Below are 24,383 nucleotides of genomic sequence, written 5' to 3'. Positions count from 1 at the left end.
GGACACCTATCCAAATAGAATCCACATGTGAAACTCATATTTTATTTCAATGTGTGTTTTATTATGAAAATCATCTGAACAACTTTCTACCCTCTCAAAGCCATGCATATGACTTATATGAAGGTGTGATTAGTCTAGGCTTATTAATCTTCTAGGCAATTTTGTTTTCCAGGATAGCAACATCCACACAAGCTTCAAATTTATTTAGGTGTTTTCTTTTGACTCACTGTTTTGGTCTTCTGTCTTTTTTAAACCATTCAAAAAATATGAATAACATGAGGGAGAAGAAGAAGCTTCCATTAGAAAAACCTCAAAATTTCCTTCTAATCCCACCTGCTATGGACCATAACCAATGGGGACTTGCCACGTGGAGATTTTTTTTTTCCCTTAACAGTCTTGAAACATATAACATCCGTACTTGGAGTGAGATCAATGTATTCAACTACTTTGAAAAAACAAACATTACTTGGTCAAAAAACAACTCACTACTCTCTATTTACATGCATCTATTTTCAATATATATGACTCAAAAAACATAAGCAATTCAATTGAGTTCTTGACATGGCTTTGTCTCTCAAGCCACAGAGGCCAAGAAGCTCAAGCAAACCCATGTCGAGTTCGACATGCATGACACGATGGGTGGTCCGAACCCTTCTGCGGTTAGGGTAACCGGCCGGTCCAACTTTACTGGCTCAAACCCTATTGCATCCATGTTCGGGTCCATCTACATGATGGACAACCCGCTTACTGCCACTCTTGCTCTGAACTCAACCGTGATGGGCCATGCTCAGGGGATTTATGGTATGTCATCTCAGCACAATGAGCTTAGCCTTCTGATGACGCTTACGTACAACTTCATTACCGGTCCCCACAATGGAAGCTCATTCAGTGTCGTTGGTCGGCATCCAATCGCAAATGAGGTTAGGGAAATGCCGGTCGTCGGAGGCACGGTGATGTTCAGGCTAGCTCGCGGATACTGCTTAGCCAAGACATATTCAACGAACCAAATGGATGCAATTATCGGATACAATGTTACCTTGTTACACAATTAAAACTAGAGGCACTTGATTTTTATATATACTAGTGAGCGATGTCTTGTAATTTTACATGTAAAATTTTAGACAATTTGATGAATAATAAAGATGGGTTGAATTTGTAACCATTTTTGGGGTATCATTGGAAAATAAAGAAGCGTGACAAAATTTATGTTGACTTTATAGATTAGAATAGGTAGTTGATATATTCTAAGTAGTTTATATTGGGTATCCAAAAAAAATCTTGAAAATTATCTCAAAAATAAAATATGTGAATAATTTGAGTATGACCACCACAAAATTTGAATCTATGGCATATACTTCAATTTTGAGGTAATTTTCGAGATATTTTTCAGGTACATAGATTTTCGATTGTTTTTGAATAATTATTATTATTATGAAATATGAATAAATTTGAATTTTTGTTTGCAATAAAGTTTTAAACATTAACATGTTGCCATGTTTATCTCCATAAATCTCTCTCTCTCTATGAATGCAGTGTTTTTTGCAAATTCAAATTTGCAATTCCTTCTTCTACGCCATTACTCCAACCTCTTGTTTTGTTGCCATTCAGGTGCTTCTCTCTCATCTCTCTCTAAAACAATGTGCACGCCATGGATGATAAGGGATTGGGCAACATGTTTCCTCGCATGAAGGTTTCCCTTAGGTAACCCAACACAAAGTTTCAAAGTTTTAATTTTGTGCAGACTTATAATCTCTCTCTCTCTCTCTCTCTATTGTTTTTATTAACTTTGAAAAAAATCTTGGTTAAAAGCTTAACTCTGATATGGAACATTCCAATCTTTACTCTTTTTTTCATCATTTTTTTTTTGGTGGAAAAATTCAGAACTTATTCTAAAAGCATGTTTTAACTTTTTTTTTGAAAGACAATCCTCCCGGATCCTTATTGTTTTAATTTTTTTTTTCAAATTTAAGTAAAAATATGATTGTTAGAAATTTAGTGAAGGAGTTGGTTTGTTCTTGATTTGGAAAAAGTTTTGTCTCTCCCCTGATTTAATACAAGTTTAATGAAATGATTAGAGCTCACCTTTAGCTCTTTATTCATCAAATTTGAATTTGATGAAAGAATTCTATTGAAGTTATCTTTTTGTGTATTTCTTTTTTATATATTTTTGGTTGCCTCATGTCACGGCCTTGGTTGTTTCCAAGCTATCCGTGTGGCACTTAAACAATCTCAAGTCTCACTTGATGATACTAAGTCAGCCTAACTCACAAACTTATAGAAAAGAGAAGTTAGAAGAACACAAGAGAGTTTGAGAGAATGCCTTGTATTCACTTTGGGAGAAAGCTTTACAATTCTTGGATGGTTTGGAGGAAATGAGCTCCTCCCCTATTTATAGACACTCTTGGCCTTTCCTAAAACACTTTAGAAGCCACTAGGAAATACATGGAAAACCTTCCCTTGGAAGCCTTTCTTACAAGCTACAAGAATATTCTAGAATGCTTTAGATATTTACAAGTCTAGTGTATACAAGGGTCTTGATTATTCAAGGATGTTCTAGAATCCTCCATGTTCTCTCAAGTGTTGGAATGAGCTAGGAAGTTCTAGATCCTTCCATTAATCTCTTTGCTCCCAAGCTCAGATGTAGGAGTTTTTGCCATAGGAAATTTAGCAGCTTGTGACACTCAGCTTAAGATTCTTTAGCTTGGGCAATTGAAATGGAATAGTATGGTTGTGATAGAAAAAGAAATAAATTATATATATATATATATATTTTTAAAAATGTACAGCCAATTATAATAATATCTTTCATTGATGTCAATTATATCGCTTGAAATGGAACCATGTTTAAAAGATCAGAAACCCAACTCTTCTGCAATTTCAGTTTTAAAAAAATATTTTTAATTATTTTTTGATTTTCTTAAAGTGATTCCCATTTTATCTCTCTACACTACTTGAGTTAATTAAATGGTGTGAGGTAGATGAAGAACCAGATACATTTTGCATTTCATTAGCACAAGTTCCCAGAGGAACCATGGTGTTCAACTCTAATGGTGGCAACAAAAAAAACTTTTCATGAGACGAACAAAATGGCTTTGTGCGATAACAAATGCGATGGAGACAAAGAAACAGTTCCAAGTTCGACACAAAGTAACAATATCGAGTTAGAAGAGAAGGAGATCGATGAGTCGAGTTGGCAACACTTTACAGATGAGGATTACATTGTCTTTTGTTTCAAAGAGGATGGAGAGATTCATGTGGTGCAGGATGGGAAGCCAGAAGTGTCCGATCATGTTGATTATGTTGCTGTTGTGCCTTATACTCAATTAAGAGTAAAATACTAATAGTTATATATTATGATTTCTAGTTCATTACACACTTTGGTATATATGCTAAACTAAAAATATATATATACATGTTACAGTATTTAAAAATTATTATTTTACATTCTTATTCTAATTAATGGTGCAAACATATATTATTTTCTTAATTTTTTCCCACAATGCCAAATAAACATATTGTTTGCGGTCCATCACGAGAAAACTAGAGAAAATTTTATCAAATTGGGCAAATGATTTAACAATGAAAAAATTATGAAGTCGTCTTAGAATACCATATGACATTATTTATGTAGTGTTCCCGATAAATGAGAAATGTTAAAAAACATTAAGTGGGTTATCATATCTCTCATCTCAGCTATCTAACAAACGTGGGTCGCAATTGTCAAATATGTAAAAAATTTCACTATGTTTATTGGTTGGGAATATTAAAAAAATGACAGTTGATATTTTGAAATTACTGAATGACTTGTATTAAGTTTCATCAATGCATATGTTTTTCTATTTTGGAAATAAAATGCTTACTTATCAAAATAAATAAAATAAGTTGAAGAGAAAAGTAAAAATTATATTGTTGTAGGGAAAGGGAAAATGGAACATGAACTTGGAAATGGACACCACATTGCATAGGGGTGTTTGGAGAGGGGATGAGGAAAATGATATCATTGAAGAAGAAGAAGAAGAAGAAGAAGAAATCACTAAAGAAAGTAAAATCGTATCATCCACCACCACCACCCAATCAAGTGAATCCTCCATTGATCAATCTGATGGAAGCTCTAGTTCTTTTGCCTTCCCTGTGTAAGTTCCCAACTATAACTTACAACCAACTATTCTAAATCTATTTTTTTTTTTTACTTTTTGGGGATTGTTATTAGTTTGTGTAATCATAGTTATGAATATGGAAATTTGAATTAAATATGCAGATTGTGCAGTGAAGGGATGGGAAGCCTTGTCCGAATGCCAAAACCAGACTCACTCCACTTTAGGAAGCACCACAAGGCCCTGGTAGCTCGTCTTCACTGTTATCGTTTTTGAAATTTCGCTTTTCTTTCTTTCATTTTTTCTTTCTTTTTTTGTCCCTCTCTCTCTCTCTCTCTCTCTCTCGGTATTTTTCTTCAAATAATTCTAGCTAAGATAAAAATTTAATCAAAATTTTATCATGATCATGGAAGTATAAGATGTACATTTAGAGTTAGTGTGTTGTGAGTCATATGCAGAATAAATTGTCCGCATTTAAATTTTGAATAAAATTTGGTTTTTTCATTTTGTTTTTCTATTTTTTTGGAGGGGTGGTATGCGGTAAAATTGTTTTCTTTTTTTTTTTTTTTGAATGAAAAAAAAATACTCTAAGGTATCATCACTACATCCGTGGATTTAGTAGGATAACCGATTGACGGCCTGATTTGACCCAACCCATAGGAAGGGATCTACCACCGAGGCACCAATAGAGCTCAACCACACGTCATAGATGAGAACCTAGATTTCGATCGGAGTACAGGGCGAGATCTCCATAGAGAGCCAGCTGTAACGCAGCAAATTTGTCCCCCCAAGATTTGAACCTGAGTCACACCTGTGGGGAAGGATGCCTTCTCCACTAGGCCACCGCCCCTGTGGTTGTTTTTTCTTTGTCGTTTCCATCAATCATGGTCACATCACATGCTAGATACACAAAATTGGGGCACATAAAAGTATATAAATAGTTCATTTTTTGGGCTTAGATTCATTACGTGTGCTGCGTAATATTTCAAATACAAAAATGCAATGAACCCATTTTATTAATTCATAATTTATTCTAAATATATTTATGTTGTAGAAATTAAATTGATAAAGTATAAAATCCAAGAATAAAATAAATTTGAACCATTGATTCTTTTTTTTTTGAGTAAATTCTAAATTCATAGGTCTGAGTGTATAGTGTTATTATTTAAAATAAATCAAATGCACAATGTACTTTCTATGCAAATTTTTTATTTTTTTATTTTGTGCAACTAGCATTTTTGTGATTTTGATGATAATAGTAGGAGTTCTAAAAAAAATGTTAGTAGTATAATACAAATTTAATAAAAATTTTGTATAGAATAATGTAGCATCTTATCGAAAGTTCTATTTGAATCAATATAAAAGATCAAGTCATGCTTAATTCAACTCAAGCTCTGTTGAGCTATAACTTTTTTAGTTACTTTTTGACTATTTAAGCAAAATAAAAATTGACCATTTGACAGCAATTTTTTTGTTGACAATTGTGAAAATTTTGAACAAGATTTTGACAACTTCTAATTAACAATCACGTTTTCCTTGAAAAGCATTGTTAACGGCGTTTTTTCTTACTTGAATTTAAAGACTTAGGGAAAATAGAATCTAAAAAGTTGGTTCAAACAGTATTATATGCTAAGTAAACAATGTGATTAGCAATAATGTTTTTATAAAAATGTGTTTGCTAAGCACACTTGAGCATAACGTGAGAATTAAGTTCATACGTACACTATTTGTTTCATTTTTAGTGCTTATGAAGAGAGAGGAACAAACTAACTTCATGAAGAGACAGAGTTAGACTGTAAAAATCTCATAATATCTAAATAAGCATGCGTTGCAATGAAAACAAGAAATATCTTATTTGCTAAAATGCATTACTAATATAACTTCCCAACGGGAGCTTCTATATACACACACCTAATATCCTCAATACACACACTTAATGATATTTAATTTTATTACAATTTTATCCATAAGTGAAATTACCATTTTAGACAGCATTGTTAATTGAAAACATCTCAATGCACACCTCAGAGTTGAAAAACATCCCAATGAAAACATCTCAATGCCACTGGTTTGGCATGCTTCTTTGAAAATGGCTTTGGCATTTCTGTAAGGTTTTCATTTTTTACAAAGGGCTTTGGCATTTCTGTAGGGAAAACATCATTGTGATGGAGGATTTGCCTTCTGAAAATCAGCAAATAAGTATTCATGTGAAGCAGAGCGAAGGAAATGTGAGTTTAATTTTTTTTTTTCGCAGCGTCGTTCGGATAACCAGAGCTGAATTTTGTTATTTTGTTCGGAAATGTACTACCGAAATAATTATTTATTTTCGGAAGTTGATGTCCGAAAAAATTGATAAATTTCAGAAGTTGTTGTCCGAAAAATGTATTCAAATTCGGAAGTTGTTGTCCGAAAAAAATTAACTTGTACAACATTCAACTTCCAAAATTTGAAAAAAAATTCGGATAACTACTTCCGAATGAAGTAAATATTTTTTTTTTCCATTTTATATTCCAAATTTGCAAACTGCATACCAAATTTAAAGTTTCAAATTGCAAATTAATCTTTATAATGCCATTAAAAATTTGTAATGTTATATAAAACATGCAGGAATATGTGTCAACTTAAGGAAGTCAGGTTTGCGCGATTTTGTGTTAGATTACACCACTCATTTCACAACTGAACAGGTTCAATCTACGAAATTATAACGATTATGTTTTGAATTGCTCACCAAATGTAAATGTTTGATAATATTTATTTAACTTTGTAGGTATTCAAAAGTAAGGATGAATTGCTCAACTGGGTACGTGAAGTTGGAAAGAGAAATGGTTTGGTCATTGTAATCAAAACATCAGACTATGGTGGAGGGGAAAAAAGACCCAGGATGTATCTTGCTTGTGAGAGGAGTGGCCAATATAGAGCAACAAAGAAGTTAAAACATGATGGCAACAATACATCAAGAATAACCGGTACGAAGAAGTGTGGTTGTCCTTTTGATATGAGGGCTCACAGGTTTACCACATATGATGAATGGACATTGACCGTAGTATGCGGATTGCATAATTATCCACCTGCGGAGCACCTCGAGGGACATTCATATGCGGGGAGGCTATCAAAGGATGAGAAAGCATTGTTAATGGATATGTCAAAGAGCATGGTTCGGCCAAAAGAAATCCTAGTAACCTTGAAATAGCGAGATGCCCTCAATGTAAGCACACTTAAAACCATTTACAATGTACGCCATCGAAACAGGGTGGTACGGAGAGCTGGAAGATCACAGATGCAACACTTATTGGGTGAATTGGCCAAGTATAATTACATTGAGCGCCATCGGTCTGAAGAGTCCACGATGACTGTGACAGACTTGTTTTGGGCACATCCTACCAGTTTGGACTTATTTCGGTCTTTCCCACGTATATTAATTATGGATTGCACATATAAAACCAATAGATATTGGCTTCCTCTTCTTGAAATTGTGGGAGTGACATCAACTGAAATGACATTCTCTGTAGCTTTTGCATACTTACAGTATGAGAGGGTCGATAACTATACGTGGGTGTTAGCTACATTGCGTGATGTCATGGATGGGTTTGTTGTGCCAACAGTTATTATTACTGACAGAGAGATAGCCTTGATGAATGCCATACAGAAGATATTCCCGAGTGCCAAACATTTATTATGTCGTTGGCATATCAGTAAGAATGTGTTGACCAAATGCAAGAAAATGTTTGAGACACAGCAAAAATGGGAGAAGTTCAACCATGAGTGGAACTCTGTAGTGTATTCATCTTCTGAAATTCAATACGAGGAGCGTCTTAAATCATTACTTAAGGAATTCAGTAGTTATCCTGATGCAGTCAAATACGTCATGGATACTTGGTTGGTTCCTTACAAGGACAAATTTGTGGCGGCGTGGACAGACACGTGTATGCATTGTGGCAATGTTACAACGAACCGGTAAGATTACTTTTCTTCAATATGTTATTAATAAGTGCCATGCACTTGATTTTAACTTTGACTTACATTGAATTGAACAGGGCTGAGAGTGCACATGCAAAACTTAAAAGATAATTGGGTTCATGTCAAGTCTCATTTCAGGCATCATTTGAGAAAATACACAGTCTGCTTGAGTTGCAACATACTGATATCAAGGCTTCATTTGAGAAAAGTCTAACTGTTGTGCAACATCAATTTAAACCTTCTCAATTCAGAGAGCTACGGGGTAATGTGTCTATCTCTGCATTGGAGTATTTGCTTGTTGAGAGTAAGAGAGCCAATTCCATTGGTATTGATGTTGAAGCTTGTGGATGCGTCCTTCACCACACTCATGGTTTACCTTGCGCCCATGAGATTGCTGACTACATCAGACAAGATCGTCCGATACCACTTGCTACCATACACTCACAGTGGAGGCAACATCATATCTCCATATGTAAGAAAGAAGAGGAAACGGAGGTGACTTGTCATGCAGAAGTAGAGTTGTTTGTGAACAAGTTTAATGAAAGTGATAGAACCATGCGGTTGGAGCTTTTAAAGAAGTTGAAAGAGATTGTATATCCGGGAAGCACTTTCTTGTTGAGCCGGAGGTGAAGCCCAAAACACGTCCTCGGGATCATAAGAAGATCAATGTTTCTACCCGTCGTGACCCGTGTGCATTTGAGTTAGTGCAATCTGGACATGATTCCTTCTCACCTAGGGACACTGAAATCACTACATTAGCTTCTACTCTGCAAACCAAGAAGAAGCGACCTGTTAAGGGAAAGGAGAAGGTGAATCCGAAAGGGAAGGCATACATTACTAGAACAGTGAAACCTGGTGCATATGTTGATGCTTTCCCTGCTGGGTTGAAACCATACATTAAGTTTGTCAAGGATGTAGCTGCAGATGAGAATTGTGGTTTCAGGGCTGTAGCTGCTTCAATTGGTCATACAGAAGATGATTGGGCTCAAGTTAGGCGTGACGTATTGGGTGAGCTGCACACACACAAAGAGGAATACATTACACTTTACGGGTCCTATGAAAGGTTTGAAGAATTGACAAGCATATTGTCATACTTTGAAGACAGTCCTGGATACTCACATTGGATGACTATGCCAGACATCGGGCATCTTGTTGCATCGTGCTACAATCTTGTGTTATACCACTTGTCTTTACAGCAATGTCTCACCTTTTTACCTCTTAGAACAGTGCCAATACCTCAACTTGATAGACGTGAGATTGCCATTGGGTTTGTTAACGGAAATCATTTCGTCCAGGTATAACAGAAACTTATCAATTGGGTTTGTGCATGTACAAGAAGTGATGAGGTATGACCACTAAGTCAATTGATATTTGGTGCAGGTTTTGTTGCAGCCAGGCCATCCAGTTCCTCCTATTGCCACTAATTGGAGAAAATACCGTCACCCTTGTGCTGTGGACTGGGATGATGCATATGTGCGTCGCATTCAATATTTCAAGGACATTATTCATGATAATGTAGCTACTCGAGAGACTTTTGATGTTGTTGATGCCGCATGACACATGTATGCATTTGACAATGTTACAATTATGGAAGAAATTAATGGATGTGTTTTTGATGTTGATGTGTTTTTGAATGTTATCGACTATTGTTACCATTCCATTGTAATAAGAAAATATCATTTACAAAATCAACGACCATTGTTACCATTCCATTCTAATAATAAAATGTCATTACAATGTCATTACAATACCATTGTTGCCATTCCATTCTAGTAAGAAAATATTAACCACTGTTACCATTACAACAATGTCATCTTACAAAAAACACCAAAAAATATTCATCAACTAACAAAATAACATGTAACAACATAACATGTCACGAATCAGCTGTATTCCTACGCCTAGGCCTACGACTGTATGTCAATGTCGAAGATGGAAAGCGACCTCTAGCAGAACTAAGTCCAGCTTCGTCAATGTGCTGACCTTCAAGAACATGTGTCATACTCTCGATAGCTTGGTAAATTCGATAAGGATGGCGAATCCCCTCCTGATAACCAGCGTCAATAATAGGATGTGAAATCTGCAGTGCATGTGCAATACGCTGCATTTGAAAAGAATATCACATTTTAGGGAACATATCAGAAAAAAAAAGAGTAAGTTACATATGCATCAGAGAGGATAATAGATTACATCCGCATGTTCGCTGAAATCCTGATGGTCATGGACACGCGGTTCATCAGTATGCTCGACATATAGGTGCGCGATATTCTTATACCAATCCATGTAACCCGGTACACATTGCCAAGGCTGACGAACTGGTGTGCTCCTCCGTTGATCAGACAACACGTGGTTATCCCAAGCCTCCCACATCCTATCCAAGTATCTGTACATGACGGTATATCGTGCAGATATGTTGCCTCGTGCACCACGACTGGGAGCTAGCGGTGCATCTGGGATGGTTTGAACCCTGCCAAACTGCCTCAAAACTCTATCTGGATGATAGGATTCGACAACGTCTAAGCACTTTAAGCATCCATGGTAGAACGTAACCGGGTTACATGGATGCCGGTCTTTGCAGCTGTGGTATGGATCCCAAATAACCTGTAAACGTAAAGTGTTTTTGCATTAAAGTACATAAAGGGTAAGATAAATGGAAGTGTTAAAATTATCGCAGGATGAGTAAACTTACATCAGTAGCTACTAAACTGTCAAGCTCGGCTTGAAAAGATTTCAAATGGTCAATGGAGGAACCCGCCTCTCTCCTAGATGCCCAATGGTACACGTGTGGCATGTCTTCATTGTAGCCCATGTTCTGATGAGGTCGGAATGCTCGGAAGTGCTCATAAATCCACGCCTCCAAAAGAGTCATATAACCACCCATCTGCTTAACCCCAGACCGGCTAGCAAACCCCAACTGTCGATATAAAAATGCTAATGCAGCAGCACCCCAGGCATAAGTATGTATGGATCCCAAATCCATCAACAACCCGAGGTAAACAACGGGAACCCTGCCGCCACTCTTGTCACTGAAGAGTGTACATCCCAACAGAAACAATAAATAAGCTCTTGCAGCGCACTGTATAGTCTCCTCGGGGTCTGAATCTGTGACACCAGCAAACTGACTTCGCAACCATTCAAGCCTGACTGAATTGCCACCAGCAGAAGAAACCTCTTCATGTGCTGCAAGTTCAGTAATCCCCAAGCCATAAACGAGTAATGTAACTCCATGATGATCTGTCACATCTGGTATGCTGACTGATTTGCCTACAATGGGAAGGCCAAGAATAGTGCCAACATCATCCAGGGTCAAGGTCATCTCACCAACTGTCATGTGAAATGTGTTCGTCTCAGGTTGCCATCTCTCAACAAAACATGAGATTAGAAGCTTGTTAACGAACCGATAAGTGCAACGAGCTAACTGTGACAGTCCAGACTGCTCAATAATGGCTTTGAATCTGGTATTGTTCTCTACTAACCACCATGGCCATGCAAGGATCTTGGAAGAGTGATTATGACACTTTAGGGGCCCTCGTTCCTACAACACAAATGATATCTCATTACAAACTACCATACAACACACACACAAAAAAAAAAAAAAAAAAAAAAACTCATATACAAATGAATTTCAGTTTTACTGAGGAATGTTTACCTCCCCGTGCCAAATAGCTGCAGCCACATGACTATTGAAACTCCGCAGTATTGACGAATCAGTCGGTCCACCTGGAAAAGCATGAGTAAGGTACTCTTCCTAGACAGGAGGAGAATCAGGTAAAGAGGTATCCTCCACAGCAATGTCAGGCATATCATAACCTTCCACTTGTCTTTGGCTTCGGTCCCTACTTTGACTGGCACTGGGAATATCATATTCTACCGAAAGTGGATAACGACCTCGACCACGACCTTGACCTCGTCCTCGCCCACGCCCTCGTCCCCGTTCATGGTCTACATCCAATTCACGACGTCGTCTATTTGAAGCAGTAGGTGGGACACGTTGTTGATATTCAGAATCCATATTATCTGCAAAAAATACTAAGTGTGTGTAATGAGTGTGTGTGTAAATAAACAGAGTCTGTGTAAAATTAATGACAGTCTTTTAAATTATAAGTGTGTGTGTAATGAGTGTGTGTGTGTAAAATTAATGACAGTGTGTGTAATGAGTGTGTGTGTAAATAATAAGTGTTTTAAATATAATGAGAGAGTGTGTGTAAAATTAATGACAATGTGTGTAGTGAGTGTTATAATTAAGTGTTTTAATTAAGTGTTAGAAGGGGAAAAAAAAAAAATTTGTGTTCGGAAGTTGCTGTCCGAAAATACCTATTCTGTTCGGAAGTTGTTGTCCGAAAATACCTATTATGTTCGGAAGTTGTTGTCTGAAATTATAGCTACTACTCGGAAGTTGAAAACCGAAAAAAAAAAAATATTTTCGGCACTTGAAAGCCGAACCAAGTAACTATTTTCGGAACTGCCGAATAGAAGCATAAATTTCGGAACTCTAATGCCGAACAAAAACAAAAATTTCAAAAAACTAGTTCCGAATGAAACACGGCAATCACTTTCGTTGGGGTGGACTGAAAATTTCGAAAATGGTTAAAATTAACCCTACATTACAAATAAAATAGGAATGAGAAGATTCTAATCCGTGTAAACTAACCTAAAATGTGAAAATTTCAATGCTCTTCAATGCCCTTCAATGCCAATACTTCAATGACACGAATGGATGGATGAAGCTTTTGGGGAGGAACGATGGAGACTGTGAGAGATGGGTGTGTGTGTGAGAGGGGTTCTCAGATGGGTGTGTGTTGGAGGGGTCTGTCATGGGTGTGTGTGTGAGAGGGGGTGTGTGTGTGTATGATTTACATTTGGGGGTATATGTGGAATGATAGGTGTGTGTAGTGAGTCAAATATATTAGGATTTATTTTTTTAGTGTGTGTATTGAGAAGGATTTGTATAGAGAGGAAAGAGTGTGTGTATATAGAAGCTCCCCTTCCCAACCCACCTCCCTCAGTTTCATTTGACAAATGAACCCCACACATGAGAACATCTACAAACATGTGTTCTGTATTAAATATTTGAAAAACACATAATATAAAAGACTGGACAACAAAGGGAGTTCAATCTTGAGTGAATAATCATATGTTTATCAAGAGAGTAAAAATCTAAGTGCACTAAAAAAAGTTCACAGAACGGAACAAAGACGTGATATAAAGGGTGGGTCTCACCTCTTTGTTTCACATTTATGTCCTGAAATGGGGATGATTAGAAGAGAAATTATTAACTGTTATATTGAATATAGAATCTCAGTTATTAATTAGTGTGACTTTCACGTGAAGTTCACACCAATCAACAATTGAAATGTTGGAATTTGACTTTCTTTTTTTTTTTTTGATCGGCAAAAAAGAAACTTTATTGATGTAAGAATCAAATACTTAGTACCAAACGAAATACATCAATAAAGAAAAGGGAAGTGCAAAAGCATCATAATGAGCTAAATCATCCCAGCTAGGTTGACACCAAAAAACTCATCCAATCATTTGCTTGCACCCCCAGAGTTGGTGAGAAACCAACAAGAAAAACAGACCAAAACCCCACAAAAACAGACCAACCCAACCCAACCCAACCGCAGCAGCAAGACTTCAGCGTAGCATACACCATACAGAATCTGGACCAAGAGCAGTAGCAACACCAACTATGCAGACTTCAGCATAGCATCACACAACACAAGATATGTAGGACAACAGACTCCAAGACAGACTCCACAGTAGAACAGAATGTAGAACAAAAAACAACCCACCTCATGCAGCAACCTCAAGCCCCTTAAAGTTCATAGGATGAGAGTAGGTCCTTTTGAAGTCCTTAAGCTCATTATGCTATCATGATCTCCTCAGCAGAACCCCCATATAACCAAGCTTCCCTGACTCAGTCCTTGTTATAGTGAAGGATACTATGTGCAAGCTGAGGCACACAATGGCCAACATAGTGAAGGATACTCAGAGCACCAATACATTTGCAGCTTTGTTCCATAATGAATCCAACTTGAGACTAAGGCCAAGGTTGACACAACATAGCCGATTGCTGAGAAGACCAAACAGAGAAAAATGGCTGCCCAAGCATCAGCATAGCAATCCACAACTGAGCAAAAACAACAAACCAAACAAAATGGAACCTGAACCAGCAGAGCCAAAATGACAGCAGAGCTTATAGTGAAGGATACTCAGAGCACCAATACATTTTCATCTTTGTTCCATAATGAATCCAACTTGAGACTAAAGCCAAGGTTGACACAACACAGCCGATTGCTGAGAAGACCAAACAGAGAAATATGGCTGCCCAAGCATCAGCATAGCAGTCCACAACTGAGAAAAAACAACGAACAAAACAAAATGGAACCTGAACCAGCAGAGCCGAAATGACAGCAGAGCAAGACAAACAGAAACTGAGGCAAAACAGCTGCAATTCCGCCCACCCAGGTCCAGCAACAGGGATATTTTAGGTTCCATGCCCAGTTGAGAGATATTTCAACCAGGGAGCCACTCTAGCTATAGTGAGCTCACAGATATCTACACAGGTAGGATCCAGCTCCTTTAACAGAACCTCATTCCAGAACGTAGAGCATACTGAGACCAAAACAGGAACCAGGCTTGTACGAGCTCAGACAACTCCTATGCCTAATACAAAATTGGACCTCATGACCCAGCCTTTTGCAGTTGCAAAGGGGATGAAGAAAAACTTGTCAATCAGTCTGGCATCACCCAGTAAGATTTGTAGCCTGAGCTTAATTGAGCTGCCAAGAGGCAAAACACCCACACCGCAACTTCACCAACAACATAGCCATGCTCAGATCACCCTCAGTCATATCTGCCACCAAGACTGCAACCTGTAATCTGCAACCTGCAACCTGTAATTTGCAACCTGCAACCAACACTGAACAACCTACATCCGCAGCAGTAGAGCCAGCTCATACTAGACAACACCTGACTTGTGGACAATTAAACACGACATCATTGACTGAAAATGAAGCACCCCTGAACTGAGATCTCATCCAAAATGCTAGCCTCACTTTGATACATTCACACAAAACATGAAAATTGGGCTGAACTGCCTTAAACACACACTCATTTCTATAACTTCACACAGACCACAACACTGCTGCTGGTAGAGCCTTCCACACCAGGTTAACTTTCTTCTTAAACTTCCAACCCATCCACCAAAGTAATAGGCCATCAATGGAACTGCGGATAGCCCACTAAAAACCCCACCAATCAGTAATAGCAGACCAAATTTTCCAGACAAAAGGACAATGAAACATAACATGGACAATTGATTCTCTAGCCTCATGACAAGGTACACACTTTAGGACATCTTCCCCTTCTAGAATTCCAAACCTTTGAAGCAACTCTTTAGTTTTCAGTCTTCCTCTTCAAGCTAACCACGAGAAGAATTTTGCTTTAGGTGGTGAGAAATTATTTCAAATAAGATCAACTGATTTATGATTGGGACCATCATTGAGCACACCCCAAGCATAAACAAAATTAACTTTGAATATACCTGATTGTGAAAACTTCCAGCCCAATCTATCAGCTAAGTCAGGTCTGAAAACAAGGCCTGACCCCAGAGCAGTGATTAATCTGTCCAACTCACCTTGTTCCCAAGCCCGAAGTGTTCTTCTGAAATTGAAAAACCATCCAGATAGACTACTTCTTCTAGCTACTTGTACACTCAATGAGATCTCTTTATCATTAAACAGCTGAAATAATCTAGGAAATTGGCTTAAAAGGTTTGTTGAACCCAGCCAAATATCTCTCCAGAAACTGATTCTTTGTCCATTACCTATGAAGATTTCCACATTATCCTTGTAAAATTGGAGAATGCTACCATTCCTTTGGGCCACTGATAAGATATCTTTCCATATCTGAGATATAGGACCATGAACATCCTTCTCAGGGAACCATCTTCCCCCAACTAAACCATACCTTTCGCAAATAACCTACTTCCACAATGCCTCGTCCTCTTGCCCATATCTCCACCACCACTTTAACAGCAAGCTATCATTGGCCAACCTGATGTTTTTGATCCCTAGCCCTCCTTGTTTCAAACTCATACACACTTCATTCCACCTAAGTAGATTCAACTTCCTACTAAGCTCTGAATCACCCCATAAAAATGATGCGTGAATCCTATCAATCTCTTTTGCAACACACTCAGGTATTTTAGAAAGAGACATGTAATACACAGGTAAAAAAGACAACACCGACTTAATGAGTGTGACTCTACCAACAAATGACAACACTCTTCTCTTCCACCCAGAAAACTTTTTCTTGAAATTCTCCACAACTGGCCTCCAAGTCAATCTCCTGCTAGGGCTGGCACCTAATGGTAGTCCTAGATACTTCAGTGGTAATTTCTTGCTTAGACAATTCAATTTTGCAACAAACTCATCAACCAACCCATCTGCCATACGCACCCCACACACAACACTTTTAGCAAAATTAATCCTTAGACCTGAGATGACTTAAAAGAACCTTTTATAGCCAATATTTCCGACCCTTCAGCCTCACAGAACAGCACTGTGTCATCAGTAAATTGAAGGTGAGATATGTTCAACGCATTAGCACCTACTAATATACCTCTAAAAAGACCCAAATCTTTAGCTCATGACAAGAGTATATTCAGACCCTCAGCTACAACATTAAACAAGAAAGGGGATAAAGGATCACCTTGCCTTAAACCTTTTGAGGGAAAAACTCTGGTGATGGTGACCCATTGACAAGAACGGATACTCTTGCAGAAGAAATGCATGCCTTTATCCATTTGGTCCAGGTAGTACCAAAACCAAAATTCTCCAACATTTGAATGAGGAAATTCCAGTTAATAGTGTCGTAAGCTTTTTCAAAATCAAGCTTAATTATTAGTCCCTTTCTTTTAGTTTTCTTCTACCAGTCCACAACCTCATTTGCTATAAGAACACCATCCATAATATTCCTTCCACTTAGGAATGTTGATTGGACTCTATCAATAACTTTTGGCAACACTAGTTTCATCCCGTTGGCCAGAACTTTAGCCACCACTTTATAGACTGAACTAATAAGGCTGATAGGTCTAAAGTCTTTAATAGATTCAGGACTATCTACTTTGGGAACAAGGGTCACAAAAGAACAATTAATTCCATTACCCAATACACCATTGTCATGAAACTCTTGCATGAATTTCATGATATCATCCTTCATAAATTTCCATCCCTTTTGGAAGCAAGTGAGATTAAATCCATCTGGCCTTGGAGCTTTATTACCATCGCATTCCTTGATTGCTGCCCAGACCTTTGCTTTTGAGAACTCCTTCACCAAACAAGACTGAATCTGACTTTGATCAATGCTTCTAAACTCACCCCCTAAACTTGGTCTACTCTTCCAAACTTCAGTGAATAGGATTTTAAAGTGAGCTGCCACTGCTTGTTTCAACTCCGCAGGGTCCTCATATAAAGTATCATTAATCTTCAAAGAATCAAAGAGGTTCTTACTTTGCCTTCCAGATGCCATTATATGAAAATACCTGGTGTTTTTGTCTCCTTTTAAGGCACAGTTCAGTCTGGACTTCTGCAACCAGATCCACTCTAGCCTTTTTCTAAGCTGCCACACTTTATTTCTGATCTCAAATCTTAGTCTAACTTCATCTTCTATAAGATTTCTCTTTTCAACAGTTAGATCCCGCGAATGTAAATCAGCTTCAGCAGCTTTGAGCTTGGACTCCACATGACCAAAAACCTCCACATTCCAAATCTTCAGAGCTTGTTTAAGTGATCTCAGTTTGACCATAATTCTGAACCCAGCCCACCCTTCCACTTGTGTACCAACCCAAACCTTTTGATACAAACACATTATACAAACCCATTTTGCTCAAGAGTACAAACACAAGATAAATGAATTGCTGACCTACATCAATCCTTTTAAAACCTTACCAAAATAAATAAATAAATAAAATAAACTACTGGCTAATTGCTTATGATGATTTTAATCTGTCCACTAAAATTTTATTCTACATATTTTTACTTGATTGAAGTTAATGATGAACCCAAAGGCCTCGTTTGATGTAGGTGAACTACAAAAAAAATATTAGTTACTAAGCAAATACAGGAGTAAAAGAAATATCATATATATAACTATTGGAAAAAATGATTTTATATAGGCATATTTTTTAGCCCAATTTTGGGTGGACCCCAAACGTCTTTTGGGGTGGGTCCGTAGAGGTTGTGTTCCTTGTCGCGTGGCAAGTCATACGGTGAAGACGAAACGTCAAAACCATTTATGAGTGAATGGGAAATTGACATCGTTTTCGGGTCTAACATTAATTTTTAGATAAAATTCTTTTGAATTTTTTCAATAAAAATTAGTGTGGAAATTTAATTTAATTCTAAATTCAAATTTTGGATTCCTAAGTGGTTTCTTAAAGTTTGTAATTTTAGAATTTAATTTAATTCTAAATTCAAATTTTTGGGTTCCTAACTGGTTTCCTAAAATTTGTACCTCTTACTTTATTTATTAAACTATTCAATTTGTTTAATATATATATATGTTCTTTAGTTTAATATATATATATATATATATATTTATATATTTAAAATAGTTATTACATAAAGTGCCAAACAGTTGGTGTGTTGGACCAACGGAACATCTTTTCAAATATTTGAAATTGTAGTATTGTTGGGTAACGGTCTGAATCTGTCCAAAGTGTTGCACCTGTTCACTTCGGAAAGCACCTGTTCGGGCTGTGTCTTTGTGTCTATAAATACTTTCTACTCCAGCAGTCTTAGAACACATATTTTTCTGATCCGAAAAAATCTGTTTGATTTTTGTCTCTTTGCAGTTCTTATTTTCCTTTTGCATTATTTCTTCATTCTAGTTTTAGAATAAATTTTTCAGAGAGTTAGAACATAGGTTTGGTTCGCCGAACAAATTTATTTGAAATGCTTCTATAAATTTGTGAAGATCATTGTATCCTGGGAGATAGACGCCATTCAACCGTAAGCACCGTAGTGGGGCGAATCTGTCTTAAGGACAGAGTGTCACACACTCGACTTGCTCTTAATTTTATTTGGGTTCGATAAATAAATCTGGTATGTTATATATTTATTTTGTTTGAATTTATTTTCAAGTTATTTTATTTTACACAGAAGATTGTTCCAACAATCTTAAGACAAATTCGAATTATTCTGTTTACAGAATTTTTCGTTTGTTTTCCTTTTTTTTTCTTCGTAAATAATTTCGGAAGAAAATTATTTTCTGTGGATTTACAAAATAATATTCTGGTTGGAAAAACAAATAGTGATTATATGCTATTTGACAGATAGTAGTAATATACTGTCTCTTTTCTTTGACAACAACTAGTAGTACGATACTGGTGTCATTAACAATTCAGAATATATTTTTGTGGAATTTTTTCAGAAATTAATTTTGGGTTTTAGAAATTATTTTATGAGTTTTCTTTAATTAAAATTCTGTTTCAGTATTTTAATTATTGAAGTGTTACTGAAATTAATTTTCTTGTGTGGAATTAATTTGGTTGAATAAAATTTTATTTTATTTCCAAATTAATTGAAAAATAAAATTTATAGTTTTTATTTCTTTTATTTTACAGAATTTAATTTTCTGTGTGGAATTAATTTGTTTAAATAAAATTTTATTTTATTTTCAAATTAATTGAAAATAAAAGTTACATTCTTGTTTCTTTTATTTTTACGGAATTTAATTCTGTGAATTTGGTTTAATTTTCTGTGTAGTGTAAATTCTAATTATAATTTTGTTTTATATATTAGAATTGATGGCTACTGAAACAAATGCCCAAACAAGTACTACTGTGGTGGCTGCAATGACGCCAACCCCCCCTCCTGTTGTAACAGTACCGGTAAATCACGGTGAAAAGCCAGAGAAATTCTTAGGAACTGACTTTAAAAGATGGCAACAGAAAATGTTGTTCTATCTTACAACTCTGAACCTGGCTCGTTTTCTCCGTGAAGATGCTCCTATCCTGAAAGAGGATGAAACTGACCGGCAAGTGGTTGCTGCAGTTGATGCCTGGAAACATGCCGATTTCCTTTGCCGGAATTACGTCTTAAACGGACTTGACAACACATTATACAACGTCTACAGTCCAATCAAGACAGCAAAGGAACTTTGGGAATCGTTGGAGAAAAAGTACAAAACGGAAGATGCCGGCTCAAAGAAATTTGTGGTTGGCAGATTCTTAGATTTTGTAATGGTTGATTCAAAAACTGTGATCAGCCAAGCTCAAGATTTCCAACTCATTCTGCATGACATTCACGCAGAAGGTATGTCTCTTAGTGAATCCTTTTAAGTTGCAGCCTTAATTGAAAAATTACCAAAAGGCTGGAAGGAATTCAAGAACTACCTCAAACACAAGTGCAAAGAAATTTCTATGGACGAGTTAATTGTGCGTTTGAGGATTGAGGAGGACAACCGCAATTCTGAAAAGCGGGCTGGTAAGCTTCCTATGGAGTCTAAGGCAAATGTGGTGGAACATGCTTCAAAAACCAAGAAACGAAAGTTTTTTGGAGAAAGTTCATCACAAGGCTCTAAGGGGGGGGGGGAATAAAAAGTACAAGTCTAATGGCAAATGTTACATCTGTGATAAAGAGGGACATCGGGCCAAAGATTGCCGTAGCAAAGGCAAAAACAAAAGAAGAACAAGCAAGAAGCCTGCTCAAGCCCACATGACCGAAGTGGATAATATTTCCAATGGTGTCGATGACATCAATCTTTTTGTAGTTGTTTCCGAGGCAGATCTTGTCGGAAATCCTAAAGAATGGTGGGTGGACACTGGTGCTACTCGCCATATCTGTGCCGACAAAAAGATGTTTATATCTTATTCTACAGTGGACAATGGTGAACAACTCTTTATGGGCAACTCCTCAACTTCCAAAGTTGAAGGACAAGGAAAGATTGTACTCAAGATGACATTTGGAAAGGAACTCACTCTTAACAATGTGCTGCATGTACCGGACATTCGCAAGAATCTTGTTTCCGGATCTTTGTTGAGTAAGAATGGGTTTAGGCTAGTTTTTGAAAGTGACAAGGTTGTACTTACCAAAAACGAGATGTATGTAGGAAAAGGTTACATGTCTGATGGCCTTTTTAAGTTAAATGTAATAACCGTTGTACCCTCAGTTATTAATAATACTACATCTTCGTCTTACTTACTTGAGTCTTCAGATTTATGGCATGGTAGACTAGGACATGTTAATTATGGATCTTTGCGTAGATTAATTAATATGGAATGTTTACCTAAATTTAACATTATTTCAAATCATAAATGTGAAGTTTGCGTTGAGGCAAAATTATCTAAAACTCCTTTTCATTCAATTGAAAGAAGTACGGAACAACTTGAATTAATTCATAGTGACATTTGTGATTTTAAATCAATTCAAACTAGAGGTGGGAAAAAGTATTTTATCACTTTTATAGATGACTATACTAGATATAGTTATGTTTATTTAATTCGAACCAAGGATGAAGCTTTGGAAACTTTCATTCAATGTAAGAATGAAGTTGAAAATCAACTTGGTAAGAAAATCAAGAAACTTAGAAGTGATAGAGGTGGTGAATATGAATCACCTTTTGGTGAGTTTTGTAAAGAACATGGAATAATTCATCAAACCACCGCTCCTTACTCACCTCAGCAAAATGGAATTGCTGAAAGGAAAAATAGGACTTTAAAAGAAATGATGAATGTCATGTTAATAAGTTCTGGATTACCTCAGAACTTGTGGGGGGAAGCAATACTTTCTGCTAATTATATACTTAATAAAGTACTCCGAAAGAAAGTAAATCAAACACCTTACGAATTGTGGCATGGAAGAGTACCATCCTACAAATACTTAAAAGTGTGGGGGTGTTTGGCTAAAGTGGCTATTCCTAGTCCTAAAAAGACTAAGATAGGTCCTAAGACCATTGATTGCATTTTCATTGGTTATGCTAAGAATAGTAGTGCATATCGGTTTTTGATTCATAAACCAGAACATACCGAAATGCATGTAAATACTATTATTGAATCTCGAAATGCATCTTTCTTTGAACATGTATTTCCAAAGAAGACTGGACAAGAGACTAGTACTAATAAAAGATCTTTTGATGCTATTACTAGTCAGGATCAATATCATGATCAAGAACAAGAGTTAGATCAAAATGAGGAAGAGGAACTTAGGCGTAGTAAACGTGCTAGAACCTCAAAATCTTTTGGTCTAGATTTTCAAACATATTTGTTAGAAAATGAGCCTTTAACTTTTAAAGAGGCTATGTCCAGTCCTGAAGCTCCTTTATGGAAAGAAGCTGTCAACAGTGAAGTTGAATCCATCTTGCAAAATCACACTTGGGAATTGGTGGATTTGCCACCAGGTTGTAAACCTCTTGGGTACAAGTGGATTTTCAAAAGAAAATTGAAAGCGGATGGATCAATAGACAAATACAAGGCAAAATTTGTAGTCAAAGGTTTTAGACAGAAAGAAGGTCTAGATTACTTTGACACATACTCACCGGTTACTAGAATAACATCCATTAGAATGCTAATTGCCATTGCATCTCTATACAATCTAGAAATTCATCGAATGGATGTTAAAACCGCTTTCTTAAATGGTGAGTTAAATGAAGAAATTTACATGGAACAACCAGAAGGATTTTCTGTTCTAGGAAAAGAAAAGAAAGTGTGTAAATTGGTTAAATCATTATATGGTTTAAAACAAGCGCCAAAGCAATGGCATGAGAAATTTGACAAGGCAATGATGTCAAATGGATTTAAAATTAATGAGTGTGACAAATGTGTTTATATTAAAAACATAGATGAATGTTATGTCATTGTATGTCTTTATGTAGATGATATGCTCATCATAGGTAGTAATAATGATATGATTAAAACTACCAAGAAAATGTTGAATAAACATTTTGACATGAAGGACATGGGCATTGCTGATGTAATTATTGGTATGAAAATTACCAAAACATCAGAAGGATATGCTTTGTCACAATCTCATTACATTGAGAAAATACTTGACAAATTCAGCAAAGATGATGATCATCTAGCTAAAACTCTTGTAGATGTTAATTTGTATCTTTCTAAGAATGTACAAGAAAGTATTTCTCAATTAGAGTATGCCCAAATTATTGGAAGCTTAATGTACTTGATGAACTGCACTCGCCCAGATATAGCTTATGCAGTAAGTAAATTAAGTAGATATACGAGTAATCCGGGAGTAGAACACTAGAAAGCAATTATAAGGGTTCTAAGATATCTCCGATTTACTCGTAACATTGGTTGAATTATACTAGATATCCAGCAGTACTTGAAGGATACTGTGATGCAAATTGGATATTAGATACAAGAGACTCGAAGTCCACCAGTGGGTATGTCTTTACTCTTGGTGGGGCGGCTGTATCTTGGAAATCTTCCAAACAGACTTGTATTGCTAGGTCTACTATGGAATCTGAATTCATAGCTTTAGACAAAGCTGGGGAAGAGGCAGAATGGCTTCGCCACTTCCTTGAAGATATTCCAATTTGGCCAAAACCGGTGCCTGCTATATGCATACATTGTGATAGTCAATCAGCAATTGGTAGAGCACAGAGTCATATGTATAACGGTAAGTCATGACACATTCGTCGTCGACATAACACTGTAAGACAACTACTCTCTAATGGAATTATTTCCATAGAATATGTTAAGTCTAAAGACAACATAGCGGATCCACTAACCAAAGGGTTAGCAAGAGAGTTAGTTGAAAATTCATCGAGGGGAATGGAACTTAAGCCTATTAAATAAGAGTTACCACAACGGCAACCCAACCTAGTTGACTGGAGATCCCAAGATCTAGGTTCAAAGGGACAACCGAGTTGTGATTGACTCAGAAGGATCACTGTGGAGTCCAATTCCTACCAATTTCTATGATGAAATAAGTGATGTCTGCAGCGATTTAGGTTAAGTAATACTTTTAATGATTCTTATATCTAGGTAAACCTAGTGGAGTATGGCAGGATACTTTTCATAAGAATCACCTATGTGAGTGTGAACTGGGCCGGTTCTATAAGATTTGTGAAGGGCTACAAGTCTTTAGAGCACTCATGATAGACCAGGTTGTTCAGGGCAAAAATGAACACAATAGTGAGAACTAAACTGTGTCTGGGGATAATCTGTGTGAGTTCTATTGTCTTGGTTTACACAAACGGCTGAACAGTTCAAGACATCATGTTCACTAGTTAGCTAGTAAATCCGATAGTGTCTCACAAGGGAAGGTTCAAAGCCAAAAGCTACCTATCCTTTGCAGGATATTTCCA

At 36.7% G+C, this 24,383-nt stretch overlaps 2 protein-coding genes across 2 annotated transcripts; both read left to right on the top strand.

Moving 5' to 3' along the window:
* The first annotated feature begins 275 nt into the window (after positions 1-275).
* Positions 276-1,212, top strand: LOC114263076 (dirigent protein 22). The gene is made up of 2 exons (XM_082908466.1): positions 276-414; positions 580-1,212. Exons 1-2 carry the CDS (start codon positions 276-278, stop codon positions 1,050-1,052), a joined length of 612 nt encoding a protein of 203 aa, XP_082764592.1. The 3' UTR covers positions 1,053-1,212.
* A 6,303-nt stretch (positions 1,213-7,515) lies between these two features.
* Positions 7,516-9,608, top strand: LOC145813192 (uncharacterized). The gene is made up of 5 exons (XM_082908465.1): positions 7,516-8,017; positions 8,129-8,189; positions 8,303-8,677; positions 8,788-9,346; positions 9,432-9,608. Exons 1-5 carry the CDS (start codon positions 7,516-7,518, stop codon positions 9,606-9,608), a joined length of 1,674 nt encoding a protein of 557 aa, XP_082764591.1.
* Positions 9,609-24,383: the final 14,775 nt, after the last annotated feature.

The sequence above is a fragment of the Camellia sinensis genome, chromosome 15 (assembly GCF_055761805.1).
Source record: "Camellia sinensis isolate YWXY chromosome 15, ASM5576180v1, whole genome shotgun sequence".
In the NCBI taxonomy this organism is placed as follows: Eukaryota; Viridiplantae; Streptophyta; class Magnoliopsida; order Ericales; family Theaceae; genus Camellia; species Camellia sinensis.
The sequence above is the reverse complement of the archived record's forward strand: the minus strand, read 5'-3'. Positions and strand labels throughout refer to the sequence as shown.